General features: G+C 33.1%; 2 protein-coding genes across 2 annotated transcripts; one reads left to right on the top strand and one right to left on the bottom strand.

Moving 5' to 3' along the window:
* The first annotated feature begins 3,462 nt into the window (after positions 1–3,462).
* On the top strand, positions 3,463–7,866 carry LOC105179064 (uncharacterized). The gene is made up of 11 exons (XM_011102659.3): positions 3,463–5,307; positions 5,513–5,623; positions 5,712–5,744; positions 6,015–6,192; positions 6,292–6,473; positions 6,710–6,846; positions 6,919–7,014; positions 7,151–7,220; positions 7,312–7,386; positions 7,467–7,512; positions 7,669–7,866. The coding sequence occupies exons 1-11, from the start codon at positions 4,015–4,017 to the stop codon at positions 7,728–7,730; spliced, it is 2,283 nt and encodes a 760-aa protein (XP_011100961.1). The 5' UTR covers positions 3,463–4,014; the 3' UTR covers positions 7,731–7,866.
* A 2,656-nt stretch (positions 7,867–10,522) lies between these two features.
* Positions 10,523–13,680, bottom strand: LOC105179063 (salicylate carboxymethyltransferase). Its single transcript, XM_011102658.3, has 4 exons — positions 13,418–13,680; positions 11,963–12,394; positions 11,585–11,839; positions 10,523–11,133 (listed from the first exon to the last, which is right to left on the bottom strand). Exons 1-4 carry the CDS (start codon positions 13,490–13,492, stop codon positions 10,765–10,767), a joined length of 1,131 nt encoding a protein of 376 aa, XP_011100960.2. The 5' UTR covers positions 13,493–13,680; the 3' UTR covers positions 10,523–10,764.
* Positions 13,681–22,145: the final 8,465 nt, after the last annotated feature.

Genomic DNA, 22,145 nt, shown 5'->3' with positions numbered 1-22,145 from the left:
AATTATTTTATATTATATATATTTTTTGGTAACACATTTAAATATTTTTTTATTGATATGTATTTTTGTAACATCTATAAATTTTTAAGGATTAAAGATAAAGTTCGTCCCCTAACTTTGGTCATTTTTCATTAGTCCCTTAATTTTAATCGATCCCATTTTAGTCCCATAACTTTTCAAAAACACTTGATTTTGATCGTTTGACAGAATCTGAACGGATTTGGACTAAACTCTGGACTATTTTATCCCGCTATTACTTTTAAGTGCGAATTTTAGTCCATATTTTCACTATTCTTGCATTTTTATGCAGATTTTTACTCATGCTCTGATACCATTCTAGGCGAGCATGGGTGAAAATATGCATAAAAATGCAAGAATAGTGAAAATGGACTAAAATTCTCACTTGAAAGTAATAGAGAGGTAAAATGGTCCAGAATTTAGCCCAGATCCATTCAGATTCTGTTAGAGGACCAAAATCGTGTTTTTGAAAAGTTACGGGACTAAAATGGGATCGCTTAAAATTAAGGGACTAAAATGAGAAATGGCCAAAATTAGGGGACTAATTTTGCCTTTAATCCTTTAAAAAAATGCCATATCTCTTAATTTTTTGAAGTATGAGAAAAATATTGTTAGATAATTTGATAAAAAATCTACCTAAAAAGGGTGTATAGAATTTTCAAGAAGAATGAGCTTAAGCCTATAAAGGAGTTACCTCCTTTGTGATCGGAGAGTTTATATAAAAAAAAGTTTAATAGGTAGAAACAACCTAGCATGACTTATTTAGCACTACTTTATGAGAAAAACGTCTCTTTCTCCTCGCTATGGTAATAGTGCTTTACAATGTAATGTTAGGTTAGGATTTAACCCTTAATGAGATCAAGGCAGAAATTGTGTGGATATGGATATGGGTTACATATACCCTTGGACGTTTCACCTAAATCGGAGTTGCTATGAGGCTATGACTATGAGTTTGGATTAAGTTTAGAACTCGCATGAGGATCAAGATAATTAAGTGTGCATGACTATTAACAATGTTGACCTTTTTTGAACAAGGACCCATGTCAATACTGTGTGTTTGACATATTTGGCCACGAACCTAATTCAAGCGAAGTCCATTATAGCTCTTTCAAATGAAAACCGTCAATACTAAATATGACTCAGGCCGGAAAGGCTCCTACACCTATTACATAACATTTAGTTGCCCTATTATATTTACTTATACACCAATTTGAAGTTTTCAAACTTGTGGAGTGTTACAATATAAAGTTTCAAATCTTCAAAATTAATATTTAATTTTTAGATTTTTTATTAAAATTAAAATCATATTTTGTAACACTTCATTTAATTTTGTAACACCCCATTTAATTTTGTAACACTCCACTGATTACTAATATTTCTATTTTAGTTTTGGATGTTACATGTCCTATCCGAGCACTATAAATCGAATGTCCTAAGGATCTAGATACACAAAAAACTCACTCTTTCTTGCATCCTACATTCTTATTCTTCCTACTATAAACTTTAAGGCAACTTGATAAAGTTTATTTCTCTAGTCTCTTTTGTGAACATACTCACAATAAAAGACGTTAGTTGTGGCCTTCTTGGATTTAATCTTAGGGTGGTGGTGAGTTGACAATACTTGTACAAAGGGAAACCATTATAGTTTTAGGATAATATCAAGTAACATGACTCTTACAGTCTAATTATTTTTAAATTTACATACACATATTGCATGCATTATTAAGCTTAGTTTTTACCAAGTTATTTTAACATAAAACTAGAATTTTCACAATAAAATTTAATCATATGGTCAACTTAGAGAGAAACCCTAGGAAGAGCTTTGATGAATTACTATTATTAAGACAAATATAAGAAAATTAAGTTATTTGATCGATAAATATTTTTAGTAATAAATTTTTAAATTTAAATTTTAAAATAATCAAAATATTGTATTTTTAATACAAAATGAAGAAAAACGGCTAATCAGTAAAATTTTAAAAATTAATAATTTCTTTTCAATTTATCCCCTCCTATTCTCAATTATATCATTTGGCACCCTTATACTTTTTGAAATCTTTCAATTGCATTCTTAACACCAAATTTGATTTTTAAAAAGTTAGCAATTTAGTTCAGAGAGAAAACCTTATTTTTAGAATAGATACACTTTTTATCGCATAAAGTGAATTTTTGACAATCAAATAAGCATAAGCTTTTTATATTATTTCAGGAATAATATTATAAGGATAATAGTATTACTGTCTCAAGATTAAAATTATTCAATAGATCTGTAATACTAAAGATTTAATTTTATGTTTAATAATTTATTACAATAGTATCATATTATATGTTTCTCTAATAAAAGGTTCCATCTTTTTAGTCTTTATTTTTTGTTCGTGTGTGTAATATCTTTTGAATTGCTTAGAAATAAATTGTACAACTGTTAAATCTATCCAACTAGTGATTATATATTTTTGGAGCAATAGCATAAAGATGGTAGGAGTATAAAAAAATGAGTTCTGTAATTTGGTCATAAGTATTTTTATGTTATAAAACTTCATCGAACCGAATTGCTAGCTTTACAAAATTAATTTTAGAAGTAAATGTAATTGAAGCATTTACAAAAATGTTAAGTGGTAAAATTGCAGGTAGGAGAGAAGCCCAAACAAAGTCTTGACAAGATTTGCCAAACATTTGAGTTGGTTCGGACCAAACAGACCATTCAAAGTTTTAATTGTGAGCCAATGAGTCCAAGAACACATCACCTCATTTAAGAGATGATGTATGATATAGCGAGCCTTCATCACATCGATGATCCACCTCTTTTCGACATCTCTGTCTTCGTCTCCTCAAAAATACCCCCCGACACACATCATTAGATCATTCATTCATGATAAATACAAGAGAACGGTGAATGACTGCGACTCATGGATATTGGACATATCAATTATCAAATATATCAATATGACGAGAAGGTTGAATACCATCCGGATGGGGTGGTCTAGTCTGCAATTGTCTCGTGACTTTCTTACTCTGAGGAACTGATCTATAATAAGGCAAATGAACGTCAATATTCCATCTGAAACCAAACCATTCAGATCAGCTCTTGGAAATTCATCAGCAAAACAAAAGCCCAGCCCACACCAATACTGCTCACTTCTTATCCTTCTCAACTATAAAAAATATGAATTCAGAGAGGATGCAGAGCGCACGCACGCATGAACTGGCAAGTGGATTCTTTTATATAAAATGATAATGTGATCAAGGCTGAGAATTCAAACGCCATTAAAGATTCCACTGGCGCATGCCTCCCAAAAATTAACAAGCTAGTTCACATTCTAAAAGTTTCCTTCACGTCAGCATCCATTCGCCGTCAAAGTCTCCAGCGGGAAACTCAAAAAAGTCGTCGTTAGCTCCTGTTTTATTCTTCTGCCCCAAATGTTGCGTTTTTTTCATATAGGTCTGACTATGTATATATATTCATCATGCTCAACGAGACTTGTCTTTCACAGAGTTCCAGATGCGTATTTGAAATCCCAAAGGTGGAGGTATCTTGTTCGGGCCCTGAACCAAATAGAAACGACAAGACAAGCCCCGTTCATGCCAACTTTAAAAATTGCAGGGGAAAAAAAAATGACCCCTGTTTCATTGTTTCTACAAAATACGGCTGCGTGTAAGCTCGCATTAGCATTTGCAGTTTTCATATGTGTATTGGTTGGTTGGAATCTTAGCTTGATCACATTCACCTTCATCATCTTTACCGATGTTTCATCTTTGTAGGCATCGCTTTTCCAAATATAATACATCGACTATGCTCTCACCATCAACCATTTCAAGAATTTGGATTCATCGTTCAGACCAAAGTTACAGCTCCCTTTTTCCTTTATATCTCAGCCTCCCCAAGTACATTTTACTCGAGAATTTTCTCAAAATACAAGGTAGATTTCATCAAATTGAAAGGAAATATGCTCTGAAACATCTACATCCAGTTGTTCGAGGGAGAAATCAAGGGTAAGAATGGACAGCTCGTTGCGGTACAACAGAAGAAGAAGCGGGTATGAGCCATCAGATACAGAGACGGATTGGCACGACAGTCCGAGGCGTGAGGATAGCGGCTATGACGAAAACAGGAGCAAGAGTCCTCTAACTAGCGTCAGCAGGCTGCAATCTGATATGCTTAAAACGAGTCCTGCTCCATGGAGACATAGCAACTCTCCACATAGACCTCGTGCAGAGAACGGTAACGTTCCTCCACTACATAATTACGAGTTTCGCAGAAATGTAAGCCCTCTTTCCCGTAGAACCTATTCTGATATTCGTACAAGTGTTAGCCCATTTTTGATGTCTGAACGGAGGACTAGTTCTGACAATAATAATACTGGAAATGCCTGTCCATTTTCGCAATCTGAGCGCAGAACTAATTCTGCTAACAATAGAGAAAATATGAGTCCCTTTACAATATCTGAGCGCAGGAGACATGTTTCTCCATACAAAACTTCAGGAGAGGGCCATCGCTTGGTTTATGGGCAGGCAAATCACGATTTGAGTAGGGGGGCAGAGAGATCAACTTATAGGAGAGCAGCTTCCGCTCCTAGAGCCAGGTTGAGAGAAAGAGGCCACCATTTCAGCAATGATCAAGGTGACCGAAAGAAACAAGATAGAACCCAAGAGGAGAGGGATGCTTCTCATAAACATGGCCCTTCAGTGGGTGAAATCAATGAAATGGTTGCAAATACTACATTTTCTAGAGGGTTGAATGGCCATGTTCTCAACTTTGATAGCACTGATTCCATTCCTCGTGGGGACATTTTCTTTTCAAGGGACTATAATGCCACCTTTAAGAATGTTGTCTTTCCCAGCAATGGTACTACAGATCCAAGAGCATTTCTCCCTAAGCCGCCTGGTTTTGTTGATAAAAGTCCTGGTTTACATCAGGGCAACAAGTTGAATGCGAGCTTCAGTCACAACAGTCGGCCAATGTCACAAACAACTACGAACTCTAGTTCTGTGATCAGCAGGCGTAGTAGTAATGTAAGTGACTCTAGTAGTAGGACAAGCGCAGGTACAAGAAAATTCATAGAGAACAGAAGAAAGAACCAGTCAGATGCATGGTTTTCTTGCATCAAGAGAGGATCTTGCAGGAAATCTCATAAATCTCCAGAAAAAGATAGGCCTCTTGATGAAGCTTCATTTATCGGGAAGGCAATTGTAGTTGAGAGCTTAAGACCACTTTGGGCTGATAAACATCAACCTGCTTCATTGGCCGGATTCACTTGCCACAAGCAAGAAGCTCAGCTTCTTCAGCAACTTGTAAGTTCCAAATTAATTCAGTGAAAGACTGGTCTCCTGTTTTTAAGAAGATAAATTAATTTTTACCCTGGAAAATGGAAATAGATATATGCTTGTCTAATCAGCAGAAAACAAATTCTTTTTTCCATTGACTGATATGCTGAAATTTAAAAGTCTACTTTTGTTACTCTATTGTGTTTATCTCTTACTTTAGCTTTGATCTTAGGTGAGCAATGAGATCTTTCCACACGTCTTGCTGAAAGGACCGCCTGGTACTGGTAAGAAGGCACTGACAATGGCTCTTCTCCGTGAGATATATGGGGATCCTGTTTGGAATGTACGTTCTTTTTTACTGAACTCATTACTGTACAAGTACAGTAAAGGTAAATTTGGATGCGCACTGAATCTTTCCATTCTTTATGCAGATATCTCATGAGTTACGATACTTTCACATTCTGGTATGTTCAGATTTGATGGATTTATAATTCTCATGCTTTTATGTTTATGAACAATCTAATTATTCGATAAGTCAACACTCACTAAAGTATGTGCTCGCTGGAGCATGAGCAAACCTTGTTCAGTTATTTGCTTGACTTTTAAACTTCCCTCTGCTTGGAGTTTGAGTCAATGTTGGAACACAACTTCTGTTCTGGCTATCATGTTGGATGTAAAATGCGATTATCCCTAATCTCTTCATATTTCGAATGACTTATTTGATACATGAACAGGAATCCAGGCCCGTACAAGTAGTTGTTCCTGTAAGCTCAAGTCCTCACCATGTGGAACTGAATGTTTATTTAGAGCCTAAAGCAGCATATGCATTAACATCTTTAGTCAAACAAATAAGCAGTGAGCATGCAGTCACACCTGAAATGAGTGCAGCTCCTAGAACGGCAGATTATAAAGGTAAACCTCCATAATAATATATATTAATATTTTCATCCTGCTCCCTTTTAATATTTTTTGTTGTAAGCAAAATATGGTGACAAATTTTGGGAATCGCAGTATTGGTTCTCTATGACGTTGATAAAGCCGCAGAGAACATACAACACCTGACAAAGTGGATCATGGACTGTTACTCAGATTCTTGCAAACTTATCCTCTGCTGTGAAGATGATGTAGACATACTTGAATCTGTGAAGAGCCGCTGCAAAGTTATTAAGGTTGAAGCTCCAGTAACTCATGAAGTAAGTAGGGCAAATAATCTTTGTTTTCCATTATACATTTCTATTTTCTGAATTAACATATATATCATCCCTCTTTCCTCCACACTGCAGTATGCATAATCCACAAATCCAAGCCCCAGATTATTTCTCTTCTTAAAAGGAAAATTCTGAAGTTATATTCGTGCTGACTGGGAATTTTTTTGGTTTCATGTATGTTCATGAGTTTTCTGATTTTGTTCCTATTGCCGCCTGCCTAGATAATGGAGGTTCTTATCCAAATAGCCAAAAAGGAAGATTTTGAACTATCCATGAGCTTTGCTGCTAAGATTGCAATCAAATCAAAGCAAAATCTAAGAAGAGCAATCATGGCACTTGAAGCCTGCAAAGCACACAAGTAAGACAGTTAATAAGAAGTCAATAATGTTGGTATGGTTTTTCACTTACCTAAACAAATCATGCATGTTAGCTATCCTTTTGCGGAGGACCAACCTATTCCACTAGGATGGGAAGAAGCTCTTGTGGAACTAGCTGCAGATATTTTAGCAGATCCATTGCCAAAGAGGTAAAGCCTTTGCTCTCTCTGTATTTATCATTTGGATATCCTTTTCTGATGTTATGTTTTTTGTGATACAAAATCCGTTGACCTATGTTGTTAGCTGACAAGTCGGTAGTAAACTTTTTTATGTGGTCATGGTTAGATTATTTATCATTCGGGGGAAGATTCAAAAACTTCTGGCGGATTTTGTTCATCCTAGACTAATTCTCTTGGTAATGTACTGATACTTGAGTAAGCATTATATATCGTATTGCTTAATATATAAATTTTGTTGTCTAAAGTTATAAAGAGGCGATTCTGCAGAAGCTCGTCGAACAATTCCTTCGAGGAGTTGAGGCTAGTTTGAAAAGGGAACTTTACTATTGGTATGCTTACTATGTAAGTCTACTTGTGCACTGACATTTTTAACTTGAGACTCCAAAGGAAAATCAGGTGAGTGATTCAAACTTCATTTGCAGGACAAGAGACTCCCAACTGGAACAAGTGCCTTACTAAAGTTAGAAGGTAATAGATGAGCCCAAGAAACACTATGAATAGCTCAACCATTTATTCTTATGATAATACTCCTATTAGCACGAGAGTAAGATGCAAGTTTTACAGACTGCTCTTGAGCTAAATTTATAATACTCAGTGGTTCACTTATGTCATCGGATGGTGCAGAGTTTGTGGCCAAGTTTATGAGCATATATAGGAAGAGTTCCTCCAATCGGCAACTATCATAGGGCGTGTTCTATTATCATGATTTTGAAAATTGTGGGACTCAGTGCTACCACTCTGTTTCAATGAATCGAAAGATGTAGCAGAATTCTGAACTACTTCACTGTTTAATTGATTGAAAGGAATTTGGTTGTTTCTTCATCCGTGAATATGTGCGGATCTGGTATGCATTATAGAACCAGTGCCTTTTATTACCTAATTATATCTGTCACACCCCGGATCCGGATCAGGGTCAGAACACGATCATGACACCAAGTCCAAGGACTTGGTAACATGGAGGCTTTGTTATCAATAACACTAATAATTGAGCAAAGAAATCTCAAAATATTAGTTTAAACATTTGCAGCGGAAAAATATAAGTTTGAAGGTTTAACTCTAGAACCAAGTTCTAACAACTAAATAGAAGGGAAAATAATTCCTCAAAATTTTGTGCGTAGAACATGTTAATTGACGCTATGTGAGCGTTTATTCCTTGACTGATTACCATCCCAATACAGCTCATCCCCATACTATTCATTACCTCACCTACAAGGTATAGTAAGTGGTGCGAGCGATTAATCGCCCCCTTACCTCTTATCAAATTGAGCGTATCACATTATAAACGCACAATTATTATTTGTCATCATGCAATAGAAATTCAAAATTGAAAGAAATAAATGAGGAAAAAAATGTAAACCTTCAAAATATTTGATGAAAGAATGAGACTCCTACACTTTTCAATCAAAGGATAGACACACAACATAATCCTGTTACTAAAACAGTCTTGATAGATCCGTGCAAGTAAATCAACCCTTTTATTCATGCAAGCATGCCCTCATTCACTAGCAAAATAATAGATATAAAACTTATTAATCTATTATTACAAAGGCCTTAATCTTTAACTTAGATTGACAGAATCTTAATTTATAATTTCAGTCTTTAACCCTGATTGAGAGGATCTTAACATATGGCCTGAGTCTTTAACTCCAACAGGGAGGGTCTTAAATTTATACATAAGTTCTCAGTCTTTAACCCCGACAAAGAGAGTTTAGAACAATTCTAATTTTTTCAATTAATAGTGATTTCGTTAACGTGTTGAGCATGCTCCATCTATCACTTAATGAACTTGAGAATGCTTTTTCATTGCTTAAAACTAAAACAATGTTTGTAACACAGGTTTCAATTTCGAAAAGAGATTTAAAAATAAAATAATAATTTATTAATTAATGTAAATTTTGAAAGCTTGAATAAGTTAGTTTTTTTAACATGAAGAGCAATTTTGACTTTACAAAAAATTAATGCGACAGTATCATTAACCTCCATTTTGTGAGTGTGGATGAGCTTTTCTTTTCATATTAGTATAGATTACATGTATCCCTTTAGAAGTATAAAAATATACAACAAAATATTAAATAAAGTACAAAATTATAAATTTACTAGTACAATACCCATGCCAAGGCACGGAAAATATTTTTTTTTATTGTGCCTATAATAATAAATATTGAAGAAAACATACTTATAAATTGAAAAAATATATCACAAATTTACTATGTACGGGGCAACGAACCCCATGGCGTCCTCGATTGTGTATTGGGGGGGGGGGTGCCTCTGATGGCATACACAAGATGAAGTTGGTAGTAGATCACATTATTTTTTAAGAGTTATCATTATTTTATAAATAAGATTCTAATCGTTTTATTTTTTTACAGGAGGCAGAGCTTGGTCGACCGCCCAAATAGATGGAGTTATTTGAAAGGTGCTAAAAGAAAAGGGAGGACGGCGGCTGGAGCGGCCGAGGGCGGCTCAGGTGGCGGTAAGCAGCTTATTAATAATATTTTTTTTTAAAAAAAATAAATTCGTTGTTAAAAGTATTAATAATTTTGTTTGTTTTGTTGGAGACGTTCCAGAAGCTCATGGAGGATCGTCAGCCTCAGCTCACAGCCATGGACCATGATAGCCCAGCAGAATCGGAGGCTTCGTTGGCGATGATGGAGCAGAAGATGTGGCTTGTTGCAGTCGGGGGCAAGAACAAAGGCTGAACATTTGGCATTGGTTTTGAGGCCCACGTCTCAAGCTGAACCTTTACATCACCATCGCCACCCCAACCGCCATCGCCACAACCAAACCCAGCCACGGACGACCGCATTGGCCGGCTCGAAACGATGATGGCCGACATGATGGTCATGATGAGAGAGATGCGGGCCTCCTCCTCAACCACAGCACTGCCTCCGACAGACCCCCCGACCTCGAACCAGGATGATATTGTCATCGCTAACGAGAATGGGTTAGATTATGTGTTAATTTTGTTTTATATTTGTAATTGGATAATTTTTCATATTAATATAATATTTTTCGTTAATTATTCATATTTCATAATATTTATTACATTCCATTATTTCATATCTATTAAATTAATTAAATTAATAAATATAATTCATTAAAAATTTATTAAATTAATTTAGTTACACATTAAAATTTATTAAAAAATATAAATTTATTTATTTATTAGACTTTTTTAAATATATGAATAAATTTATAAAATATAAAATTATTAGTAAATTGTAAAATATAAATAAATCATAAAATTATAAATAAATTAAAAAATTAAAAAATTAGGAACAATTTTAGTAATGGTAAAGAAAATATTACAAATTTAAATAAATGATCATTTCAAATACCGTTACTAAAATAGTTCTAAACACGTGTTTCTAAACTGGACTGACTCTTCCAAATACCATTAATACAACTATTTCAAATAAGTGTTTTTAAATAGTGGTTGACCATTCTAAATACCATTGCTATTTTAGTTTCAGATACGTATTCCAAACTAAAAAAATTGTTTTTAATACCATTACTAAAAGAGAAATACACCAACAGACAGAGACCTAAACAAGAAAAATAACAAACTTTCTACCAACTATTATTGCCTAGTCAAATTACATAATATGGTTGAATTTATTAAATACAACACAATTTCGAAATCAGCTTAGAAATATCTTAAACCCAATCCAATACCATATTGCCACCACATCTCTGCAACTTCCTTGTTGATGGTCCAGTTCATTCTTTCCTCGTCATAGAAACAGTGACATTAATAAATTTGGTATCCTCTTTGGACATGCGATCAGACAGAATATTTCTGTAATTCTCAAATAATTTATCAATTACCAATTCACCAAATTGCTCCACCAACAAAGGTTCCGCCACGGATCTCATGCATTTGGCCACATTGTACCCATCGTCGCCTTTTTTGGAATATTCCGGGGCATAGAACCCACTTGTCCCACAAGCAGCCCATCTGATTTCTGAGGCCTCCAGGCTGTTGATACTGAAGGACCCTTCCTTTTCCACTTCTGTCTTCACTTCTGAAAGCGACGGTGTGTACTGAGGGATGTTGAATGAACTTAACTTCTCTTCTTCTATTAGTCCCTGCACGTATATGTATTACATTCTTTGTGATTAATCAATTTATATGGTCAAGCCATATATATAGGGGAAATAAGACTGTTAAAAAAATTCACATCTAATTTTTTAATTTGACTAAATTATAACTATCTCCCATAAAATTTGGTATAATTACAAATACCCATTAATTATTGTTTAAAAGATTACAACTACCAACTTCATATAAGAAATAATTATGTATTTGTGGGTAAAAATTGTAACTTTACCCTTTCTTTTATGTTTTTTGCTAGTTGTTGGAACACATGACCAGGTGGTGTGTTGCGAAAATGAGGCAGAGAAATTGTAAAATAGGAAAATGGATGCTACTTCTGGCAACTAGACAGGTGGAGTGAGAGAGATTCCTAATTAAGTCATGAATATAATATTTATTAGGCACGTAGGGCGGGCGAAGAGGTTATGTATAGAAATTACGAACCTGGGATACCATTTCCTTGAGTGAGAGGGTCAACAGCTCCCAAATATAGCAGCACTCCTTGCTAGAAGCACTGTCACTTTTCCTCCCCAAAAGAGTTAACACCATTTTTCCACCACCCACTACTTCCTCCGAACGACATCTCAGAAAAGTAGAGAAATCTCTTTGAAATTGCTCATAATATGCATTAATCACACTCGCTGGACTTGTGCTTGCTATGTATATATTTTCTTTGTTCATTTCCAACCTTTCAGGGACCTGCATGCGCATGTAGTATTTGATAAAAAATCAATAGACTTACGCACATGAATGATGAAACAATTAATTAATTAGAGGCCGAAGTAATATTATATATATATATATAGTTAGTAAGTTTATTACCTTGGACAGCCACATTAGGCTGTAAGAAGAATGAACAAAATGTAGAGATTTTGCCGCAAAAAGCCTGCCGTAAAAGGAGCCAGGAACCCCGGATAAAAAACAATATGGTGCAGATCCTCCAACTCCAGCTGCTCCCATTTCCTGTAACAGTTGCGCATGGAAACTGTGGGCTAAGGACTTGAAAATGGAGTTGAAATCGTTTCCTGGGAGGTCATTCAAGTGTATCTGAAATTCAGGCAACTGATCATGGCCGTGTTTGCGGCATAATTGGCTCACAATTTTCACAAACTCCATCGCCACAAACAAAGTGTTCGGGCCAGAGGAACAGCCCAACTCTGCCATACAGAAGGTCTTGGCCATGCTGCTGCTGCACATGATCAGTTGGGTTATTGCTGCTTCTGTTATTGGCTTTGTCATGGATAGCACCTTTTTCTGCCAAAATTGATCATGAATTCATTCACATGCCCCTTAATTAAATATTATTAGGTACTATCTCATGTCTAATTAATTAGTTTCATAAATATATAAGAAAACTATATATATAAATAAATGGAAGGGTTAAAATCCAGAGAACCCCTTGTGATAATAGAAATGTTCAAAAAACTCCTTTTGAAAATTAAAGTATCAAATATCCTCCCATAATATAAAATAAAGTTTCAAAAACCCCCTCCGTACAAAAATTGGGTCACACGCGCTTTGACTGCGATTTTTTTATAAAAGTACATTTTTTTGATATTTTTTCCCTTCTCTCACATTTAATATATAATATTATATATATGTATTTAATAATTTTTATATAATAATTATTTAATTAAAATATTATATATTTCTATTAATAATAAAATATTTTTTTATATAATAATTACTTAATTATTTATATAATAAAATATTATTTTAATTAAATTAAAATTAATTTTATATATAATTAAAAAAATACGATGCCGCCGCTGAAGAAGAGGGTGGGCGATGCGGTCGCCATCCAACGAGGGTGACCGCATTGCCTCCCATTTCTGGCGATGCCGGTCGCCCAAATCTGGGTGACGTCGGGTGGCGGGGGGAGTGGGGAGGGAGGGGAGGGGAGGGGGGGGGGGGGGTTGGAGGTGAAAGGGGTGGGGGTGGGGTATAATTGTTATTTTTGAATTTTTTTATAAATTATAATTATATGTATTATAAATATATGTTAATAATTATAAATTATATATATTATAAATTAAAATAATTATATATTAATAAGCCTAGTTGACCGGTTAATTAGAAGGGGTATTTTAGTTATTGTTTCTAAAAATATAGATTCAAATTGACCAGGGGCAGTGTGACTATTTATTCGTAACATAGGGGTAATTTTTTTATATTAAAAATTTTATAAGGAAATTTTTGATATTTTGTTATATCACATGAGGTCAAAATGAATTTAACACTAAATAAATCATTAATTATAGGGAAGGAGATATATACCTGAACTAAAGAGTTCTCAGCATAACTGGATTCTCCTACCCCTCCATTCATGTGAAGCACTCGCACTACTTCCATGAATATTGATATTGGATCCTATCCTACTCTCTCTGTATTACAAATTTGTGTGTGTGGAAAGAATTGAAGGGCAGAATAGCATTATTTATAGAGGTACGTGATGGAAAATTCTAATTCGTATGTAGGTAGCTCTGCCTCTGCATGCCAGGATTCATTAACGATGCATCGCTTTCATTTTTTGGTGTGAATGTGTGAATACTGGAAAGTGGAAAACACATATATAGTCTGGGAAAGCATTTCACTTGCCGACACTTATATGTGTTACGCATGCTCACAAAATTATTACATGAAATTCATGTTTTACACGGATCCAACAAATATCCAACCCCCAACCCCACCTAAGGGTTGAGCTGAGACTGAAGCCACATGCATGCTTAATAATTTGACCCGTGGAGTTAAATGTTTTCAGAAAGGGATAGGGAGCGAATTGATCAAATTATTGGGTTATTGGGTCCCTCATCCAATTGAAGTGAAAAAATTTATAGACCCACACTACATCATATATATATATATATAACATATTAATACATACTATATATTAATTAATGAAGATTAGAAATAAAATAATTTTAAATAAAAAAAGTTCATAATTTTTTAAATTAAATTTCATTCAATTAAACAATAAAAATAATTTTTAAAAAATTAACAAGAGATATAAAAAAAATAAATCTTATTAGTTCACATATATATAAACTAATATATATATATATAGTTCATATACATATAACTAATATTTTATAGGATAAAATACAATTATCACTCTTCAAATATTCACCCCACATCAATTACCCCCTAAAGTATTAAAATCTTAAAAAGAATCTTGACTTTTACTTTTTAAGTTTGAAAAGTACATTTTACTCTTACCAAAATAACTTCACCAAAAGAATATAATTTTTTTCTTAAAATGCCAAAGTCACTATTTGTTTAATTCTAGTTTCGTTTGTTCATCGAGCTATTTTTATTTTGTAATCTTAATGTATTTGTAGCTTATTATATTTTACTTTTACGTATTTGTCAAATTAGGATAAAAATAAATTTATACATGCATATGATATTACATTTTTAATATTTATATTATTTCATTCATTTTCAATACTTTCTCATAACAATTTTTATTAGAAAGTAGATTAAAGTATCTAACATTATATAATTTATATACGTAATTAAAACTTATGCAAAATCAATAAAATCAATTATGAGTTATATCGCTAGCTAGAAGAAATATCAGTTTCATTATGGTTACCATCTCTCAAACAAAAATTATGGTTAATTATCATGTTAAAAGTAAAAAATTCTGATGTACGGATATTAGTTAATTACGGTCTGCATAATAGCAATTAATCGTTATTTTTGTAAACGATGCCAAAATACTTGTTATAACAAAAAGTTGTGGTGAGTATTTGGCCATAGGTAAAATCAAGCGAATATTAATTAATAGTAATTTAAACTTTAGTTTTCACACATTGTTTTTGTATGACGTGATAGATAATATTGATTTACTATGATATTTAAGTCGTGAAATTTATATTATGGGCTAATAAATTTATTTTTTAATTTAGTTTGACAAATAAATAAAACTAAAATAAAATGAGCCACAAGTACTCAGAATTACAACATAAAATAAGCTCGATAAACAAGTGAAACTAGAATTAAACAAATTGTGATTTTGGCATTTTAAAAATCTCTTTATTTTTTTCCCACAAAACAATTTTTGTAAGGAGATAATTGATGTGGGTGGATACTTCAGAAATGATAATATATTTAACCATATTATATATATATATATATATATTCATATATATAAAAACTAGTTATATATATCTCCCCACTCTCCACCCCGCTTTCCTTCTTTTCCCCACCACCACCAACATTCTTTCCATCTTCTTCACTCGCTGTCTGATGCCGCGATTCTACCACCGGCCACTAGCTTGACCGGTTGTCCGACGCAGCGATGCCATCTTCTTTCTTCTTCTTCTCTCTCTCTCTCTCTTTTTAAATATAAACTGATTTTGACTTTCGGGTTAGCCAATTTTCACCGATTTAATCGGGTTTTGATCGAGTCATTCTAATACACATACCTGGACCGACCTCAGATCCGATTCACGATCGAACTGGTCCAAACCGGCCAGTCTCAATCGGATTTAAAAACAATGGTGGGATCATCTTTTAGGCGAGTGGTTCCAGGTGGATCATGTAAATTGATTGAATCTGAGCTACCACCCAGTACAGATCCGATGGACATAATTTGATTTATATCCTGGAGAACGAGAGATTTGCTATGATTAAGAACGAGATATTTGTACGTATCTTATAGAGAAGTTTTAATTCATATTGTATTTGGTGAAATCCAAAATTAATTACATGATAAGGACAATATATTTATTGTGTGGTTAGTGTATAATTTAAAAAAGTTGATTAATTATATAGCAAGTGTTATAATTTATTTAATTGGATCAAATCTAATTTGGGTAAAAACAATTCATATGGTCAATTTACATCTTATACTATACAAACCCACATTAGCTAGTTGCATTCTTGAAAACTTCTAACACTAGTCAAATTTGATCAAATTTGAATTAATTATATAACAAATACAACATATTTGTTGTATTATTGGTATACAATTTTAATCCAAATAGGTTGAACAATATTTAACTATATTTTTTTATCATAAAAATAATGACATCTCAATCCCATTTGGTCATCATCACATCACAACCAATCATATTCCGTGTAATTAATTCACCTTTTTGTCTTATAATGTGAAACAAGTTTGGGCTAGCGTCAAAAAGTGCGGTTTTGAATTGCTATCACAATTTAGAAGATACCTGGCATTGAAGTAAAAGAAAATTAGGAATTGGGGCCCTCATGCATATTGGGATGGGAAAGGATCTATATGCATGTATAAAAATATGAATCTCATTTTTGTTGTGACAACACACTCATATTTTTATTTAAGTAAACTTTCAAATAATAATTTAGAATTAGCTATAAAAGAATACATTCTATTTAAAAAAATAAATACCTTATTGTTGTAATTTTTAAATTGCATAAAAAAATCCATAATTGGATTGAAAAGAAGAAGAGAAAGTTACTTGTACCACATAAAAAAATGATAGGATAAGTAACGAAGTGATAAGTATATAAGGTGTCGTGAGAGTGAGTGCGAAACATTCATATCTCTTAGTCCCACATAGGAAGTTTATTGAAAAAATGCATTCTTTATATTAAGTTCAAATCCAAAATTAAATTTGAAGTGTTATAAAAATTAAAGTGAACATAGGAATACCTCACATGCACGTTGTCCATCCAACTCTAAGAGACGGATGTAGTCTCAACCTTAAGATACATTTTTGCAGCAACACATTTGTATTTAATTGGACATGAACCAAAAGTGATTGTCAAATGTTTTAAATGTGGATTTAAAATGGTTGATTGACTGGTATTATGTTTTAAATGTGGATGACTGGTATTATGTTTTAAATGTGGATTTAAAATGGTTGATTGACTGGTATTGTAACCGTCGGCTATTATTAGCCATTTCCAGTGGTTACGATTGGAAAGTTAATGGCTGCCAGCGGTTTTAACTGGAGGCTTTATGACTGGTTAATTGGATGAAATTAATGCTGCATTTTGAAGGCCTATATAAGCCTCTGATTTCACTTGATTTTACAACACAACAAACACAAAAACACACCTCTCCACTTCTCGAGCTCTCTTTTTGTTCTCTCGTCTCTCGAAAGTGTTGTCTCTCAAATCATACACTATGTTTGGTTTCATGTTTGGGCATCTTTCAAATTAAAATAAAATACACTCAAAGTTTGTTTTTATATTTTTTACACCTTATTTATGTATTTTTTTATTTTTCAACTTTCTATATGTATATAATATATATACACACTTATATATAATATATAAAAGAAATATTACTTTTTTGTTAATATCATCAAATTCGTGAATTTTGACTAATGGATGGTCTTATTTGTTAGATAGAAACAAACATCAAAGATGCTACATATAATTTTTTTAAATTATAAGGGATTATGTGTAATTATACTCAATCTCAAGAGATACGGGTGTAATTATCCCTTTACTTATTGCCTGCTTGGTTCATTTTAAGTTTTCTGTTTGCAAAAAATTGAAGCATATAGAGTACATGGACAAACACCCAAATGATAGAAGTGATAAAAAAAAAGAAAATGATAAATACTTTGTACTATAAAACCTGTCGAGTAATTGTGGTTGTTCCCATTTGTAGAAAAGAGACTTTGTCAATCCCTATTATAGTGTGATCATTTTTATTGAGATATATAAGCATGTTGCATTGCTTGCAATGCTGCAACAAGAACGAATGGGGAAATGAGCACTTTTATGACAATAGTATTCAATATTTATGGTATATTAAGAGGGTTGTGTCATAGTTTGAGAGGAGACAAAAAAAAGAAAAAAAAACATAGAAAAAAAGGTGTGAATTTTTATAGCAGATTTTTGGACCTCTAATGGAGGATTTGTGGATGTATATATAGGCTAGAGGGAAGGGGAAGGTGTTTTGGCGCCACTTTTCCCTCTATAATACAACCACCAACATCAAGATCAGTCTTTTTGGCTTTAGAAACAATCAGCTAACGGCACGTGACCATTCACTCGCTTGTGTTGTTAAAGAGTAATGGTGTGGGACCAAATGTGTCAAAAAATTAAGGATTTTAAGATCTAAATTATTTATCCCATAAAGCTCCAGACCAAAAATGAGAAAAGGTCTATCATGTGGGACCAAAAGTTGAATTAACCCTTATATATGAATACCAAATTTAATTAGAATATTATTTGATCCTCTGCGCTGTTAACTTGTGATTTTTTTTAACTTAATTATCATTAAAAATAATAATTTATAAAAATCACAAAAATGCATTAATGGACATTTTAAAGTAAAGTAAATAATATTTGATCATAGAGACATTGCACCACAACTATAAATTCTATAAAGTATTTTAAAATATATATACTAACTATAATCAATCAGGGTCTGTTGAAGAACAACAACAGAATTGCAGCAGCTGAGAAGCAGGCTTGAGCTTGCTCTGAAAATTGAGAAACGGACAAAGAAGAAGACAGTGTTATAGGGACTTTTGCTGAGTAGTCCAAAGTTGTATTTTCACTTATAGAGTCGCATATTTATAAGTTCGTTTTTATGTATATGTTGAAGGGTAGTTAATTAGTTGCGAAATTGTGGTTAGGTAGGTTAATTAGTTTTTCTTCTTCTTCTCTTTCAAGCGTCTTTTCTTAATGTATATATACAGCAAAGGCTGCATAACTCTTTGTAAATTTTTTTTTCTTCGCAAGAACACAATGGAAATCCAATCTTCCTTATGTGCACTTTTGATTCTCAACATGGCATCAGAGCAGCAGAAACCTTGATACTGCCACTTCCTCTTTTTTTTTTTTTCTTTTTTTTTCTCTCCTTTGATGAATATAAAAAAATCCCAAACCAGATACATTTTTTTCCCAGACATTGACAAAACAGCGCAACTATGGAACAAGCTTATACAGGCGATTACAAAATTCAGTCATTGCCTGAAAATTTAAGGATTCAAGGAAATGATCACCCTTGGATGAGCTTGGTAACAGTACCACTCACTACAAACAACTATTTTTCTTGGGTAAGATTAATCAAATTCGTCTAGGGGCTAAACAGAAATTAGGATTCATTGGTGGATCCTATGAAGAACCTTCAGATGACGTGAATGCAATAGAACCATGCCAAAAAAACGACTATATGGTGATGTCCTGGATTCTGAATTCCTTATCAAAGGACATAGTTGAGTCATTTCTCTATGCTGCTTCTGCCAGGGACCTGTGGCTCGAATTAGAATCAAGATTTGGGGAAAACAGTGGCCCCTTGTTGTACCAGATTCAGAGAGAAATAGCTTCAATCTCGCAAGAAAATATGTCCGTTGCAGTATACTTTACAAAGCTAAAGAGATTATGGGACGAGTTGACGAGCTTTAATCCTTTACCTTCGTGCAATTGTGGAGCGAGCAAGATGTCTGAGCGAATCGCATCAAACGAGTTGATGCAATTCATGATGGGACTAAGTGACATATATGATCATGTTAGGAATCAGGTGCTCTTGATGGATCCACTTCCCACCGTGGGGAAGGCATACTCCATGGTACAACGAGTGGAGAAGCAGAGGGAGATACATTCTGGCGTAACTGTCATTGACAAGGAGGGTGTTATGACAGTGCAAACTGGAGAGGCAAGAGAGGGATCTTTGACAGATGACCCCCCAAGAAAGGAAACTTTGTGGATAAAAGAATGCTGCATTGTGAGCATTGCAAGAAAACTGGACACACAAAGGACACATGCTTTGAAATTAATGGGTCCCCAGAATGGTATAAGCTTCTTATAAAGTAGAAAAGAAAGGGAAACAAACCACCAAATCCAAAAGCCTTAAATGTTAACTTGGGGACTGGAGACAACTGCCTACCAGAAACGTTGTCTGAGCTTCTGAGGACTGAGATAAAAAAGGCACTACAAAGACAAGATACAAACTAACACTGCTCCAATTTTGCAGATTCAGAGGAGTTTACAGGTATATATATAATATTATTAAATAGTATATATTATATATATAATATTATTATTATTTTATTTATTTGATTAAACTTTTCTCAAAATATCATTTACGTCCTTCCAAATTTTCTTAATTAATATAAATTATCCCAAAATATTATAACGAACTCCAATTTAATTCGTTCAAGTTTTATTATATTCCAATTATAGCCCATAATTTATATACTAATTAACTAAGTTTCATAAAAATTTACCAATTAATCCCCCAATTATATATTATAATTTTTGGGGCATCACACTAAATCCTTGATGCTCTAAGCAAATATGCCACAAAGGTTCTGGAGTAAGGCACTATTACCTGCCACCTACATAATAAATAGAATCCCAACACAAACTTTAATAAAAGACACCCTGTGAACTATTATACAAAAGGGCCCCTAATTACGATCATGAATTAATTCTTTTTAGTACTTTTCTTAAGTCATTTATGTATTAATTTTTTAATTAAATTGTATAGAAAATTAAAAAATAGAACATATTAATACAGTACTTTCTGTAATGTGAAAGTATATAAAAATTACTTTTATTTAACCAATATTATGGAGGTAAATTAACAAAAAATGCAATTAAGCGGCTGAAGCTAGAGGGATGTTGGGAATTAATCCCAGAAGTGATGCCAAAATAATCAAGTCCTAATCAAACTATTACAAAAAACTTAATGGATTACAAAAACCCTAAATACAGGCCAATATTCCAATAATAGAAATTACAAGAATATTATTAATTTACATAAACATTAACAGGAATAAACAGTAAATAGTATCAGAAAAAAAATAGGTCAGGGAGTTAGATGGGGGAAGCCCACAACCATTTAGGTCGGTAACCACAAACGGTTGTTATACCCAATTCAAAAGTCATAAAGGCTCCAACACACAAACCACCAAAGGCCACAAAGGCTTCAATCACCCACAAAATAGCCTCGATTACGAAGACCCGAAACCACAAAGGTTTTCACTTAAATATTCATGAAGAATACTGTTAGGAAGAAGGGGGAGAATATTTTTATTTTCTGTCAGATTGACTTTTAGAGTCATGGAGGAAGATGTATTTATAGTAAGACGTCATTAAAACCGATCAGTAATTGAGACGGTGGAAGAAGAAGACAAGGAGGAAAAAGAACAACATCGAGAATTTCAGAGAAGAAGAGAACAAGGAGGCGAAAAGAAAAGGGGGTTCGAATTTAGGGTTTCAACAGACTGGGAATAAAAGAGCCAAAGGAGCAGGTCAGGTAAATGGGTTGGACGGAGTGGGCTGAGTGGAGAGAGGGCCAAGGAAGGTTGGGCAGCCTTCCAAGAGTGTGTGGGCTTGGGCCTACCATTTTGATCCTAGGCCTAAATAATTTTCAATAAGGGATAAATATTATAGCCAATATTACATAAAATAACTAAATTTTAAAATCTACTATAATGAATTTTATTGAGATATAGTTTACATAACTATTAAACCACAAGATAAAAAATATAATTATTTGATACTGACAATTTATTCAATCCAAATGATTTCTAAAGTAATGAACCATTAGTATATTAATAAATTTCAAAACATGTAGAAATAAATAAATATCAATAAAAGAATAAAAAAAATTATATCGTAATATTTAATATTTCTAAAATAAAGTAAACACTATAAAATTGAGGACAAATATTGATAAGAATTAAAATTAAGGTTTTGAAAATAACTGTATAATATATAAGTAGTAGACTAAATTTCAATTGTATATTAATAAAAAAGTAATATGTTTTTTCTTTAGAGTAAATTTATAGAAAAATAAATTGAGCTTAACAAAAATAAATAATTATTAATAATAAAACTAATTATCAACAAATAAATGCACTACTTTTTAATTAAATTAAAATTGCATGCCTGTGAAAATTCAATTATTCGAAAGATCGCTCAACCCATCTTTATTATAAAATCTTTTTTAAGTTCTTTTAATCTTAACATTCAATTGACAAAATTATTTTTATAATTTTATAAGTATTTTACTTTTATCCTTCATATAATTGATATTTTCCCTCCA

The sequence above is a fragment of the Sesamum indicum genome, linkage group LG13 (genome assembly GCF_026168435.1).
Source record: "Sesamum indicum cultivar Baizhima isolate 11 linkage group LG13, ASM2616843v1, whole genome shotgun sequence".
Classification (NCBI taxonomy): Eukaryota; Viridiplantae; Streptophyta; class Magnoliopsida; order Lamiales; family Pedaliaceae; genus Sesamum; species Sesamum indicum.
The sequence above is the reverse complement of the archived record's forward strand: the minus strand, read 5'-3'. Positions and strand labels throughout refer to the sequence as shown.

Excerpts from the sequence above, each read along its gene's own strand:
- LOC105179063 (XM_011102658.3), bottom strand. The coding sequence starts at position 13,492 with ATGGAAGTAGTGCGAGTGCTTCACATGAATGGAGGGGTAGGAGAATCC. Across the intron at positions 11,840-11,962 it reads GCCTAATGTGGCTGTCCAAG|GTCCCTGAAAGGTTGGAAAT; the intron begins GTAATAAACTTA and ends ATGCGCATGCAG. Across the intron at positions 11,134-11,584 it reads TCAAGGAAATGGTATCCCAG|GGACTAATAGAAGAAGAGAA; the intron begins GTTCGTAATTTC and ends ATATACGTGCAG.
- LOC105179064 (XM_011102659.3), top strand. The coding sequence starts at position 4,015 with ATGGACAGCTCGTTGCGGTACAACAGAAGAAGAAGCGGGTATGAGCCA. Across the intron at positions 5,745-6,014 it reads TACGATACTTTCACATTCTG|GAATCCAGGCCCGTACAAGT; the intron begins GTATGTTCAGAT and ends ATACATGAACAG. Across the intron at positions 7,387-7,466 it reads ACTATTGGTATGCTTACTAT|GACAAGAGACTCCCAACTGG; the intron begins GTAAGTCTACTT and ends CTTCATTTGCAG.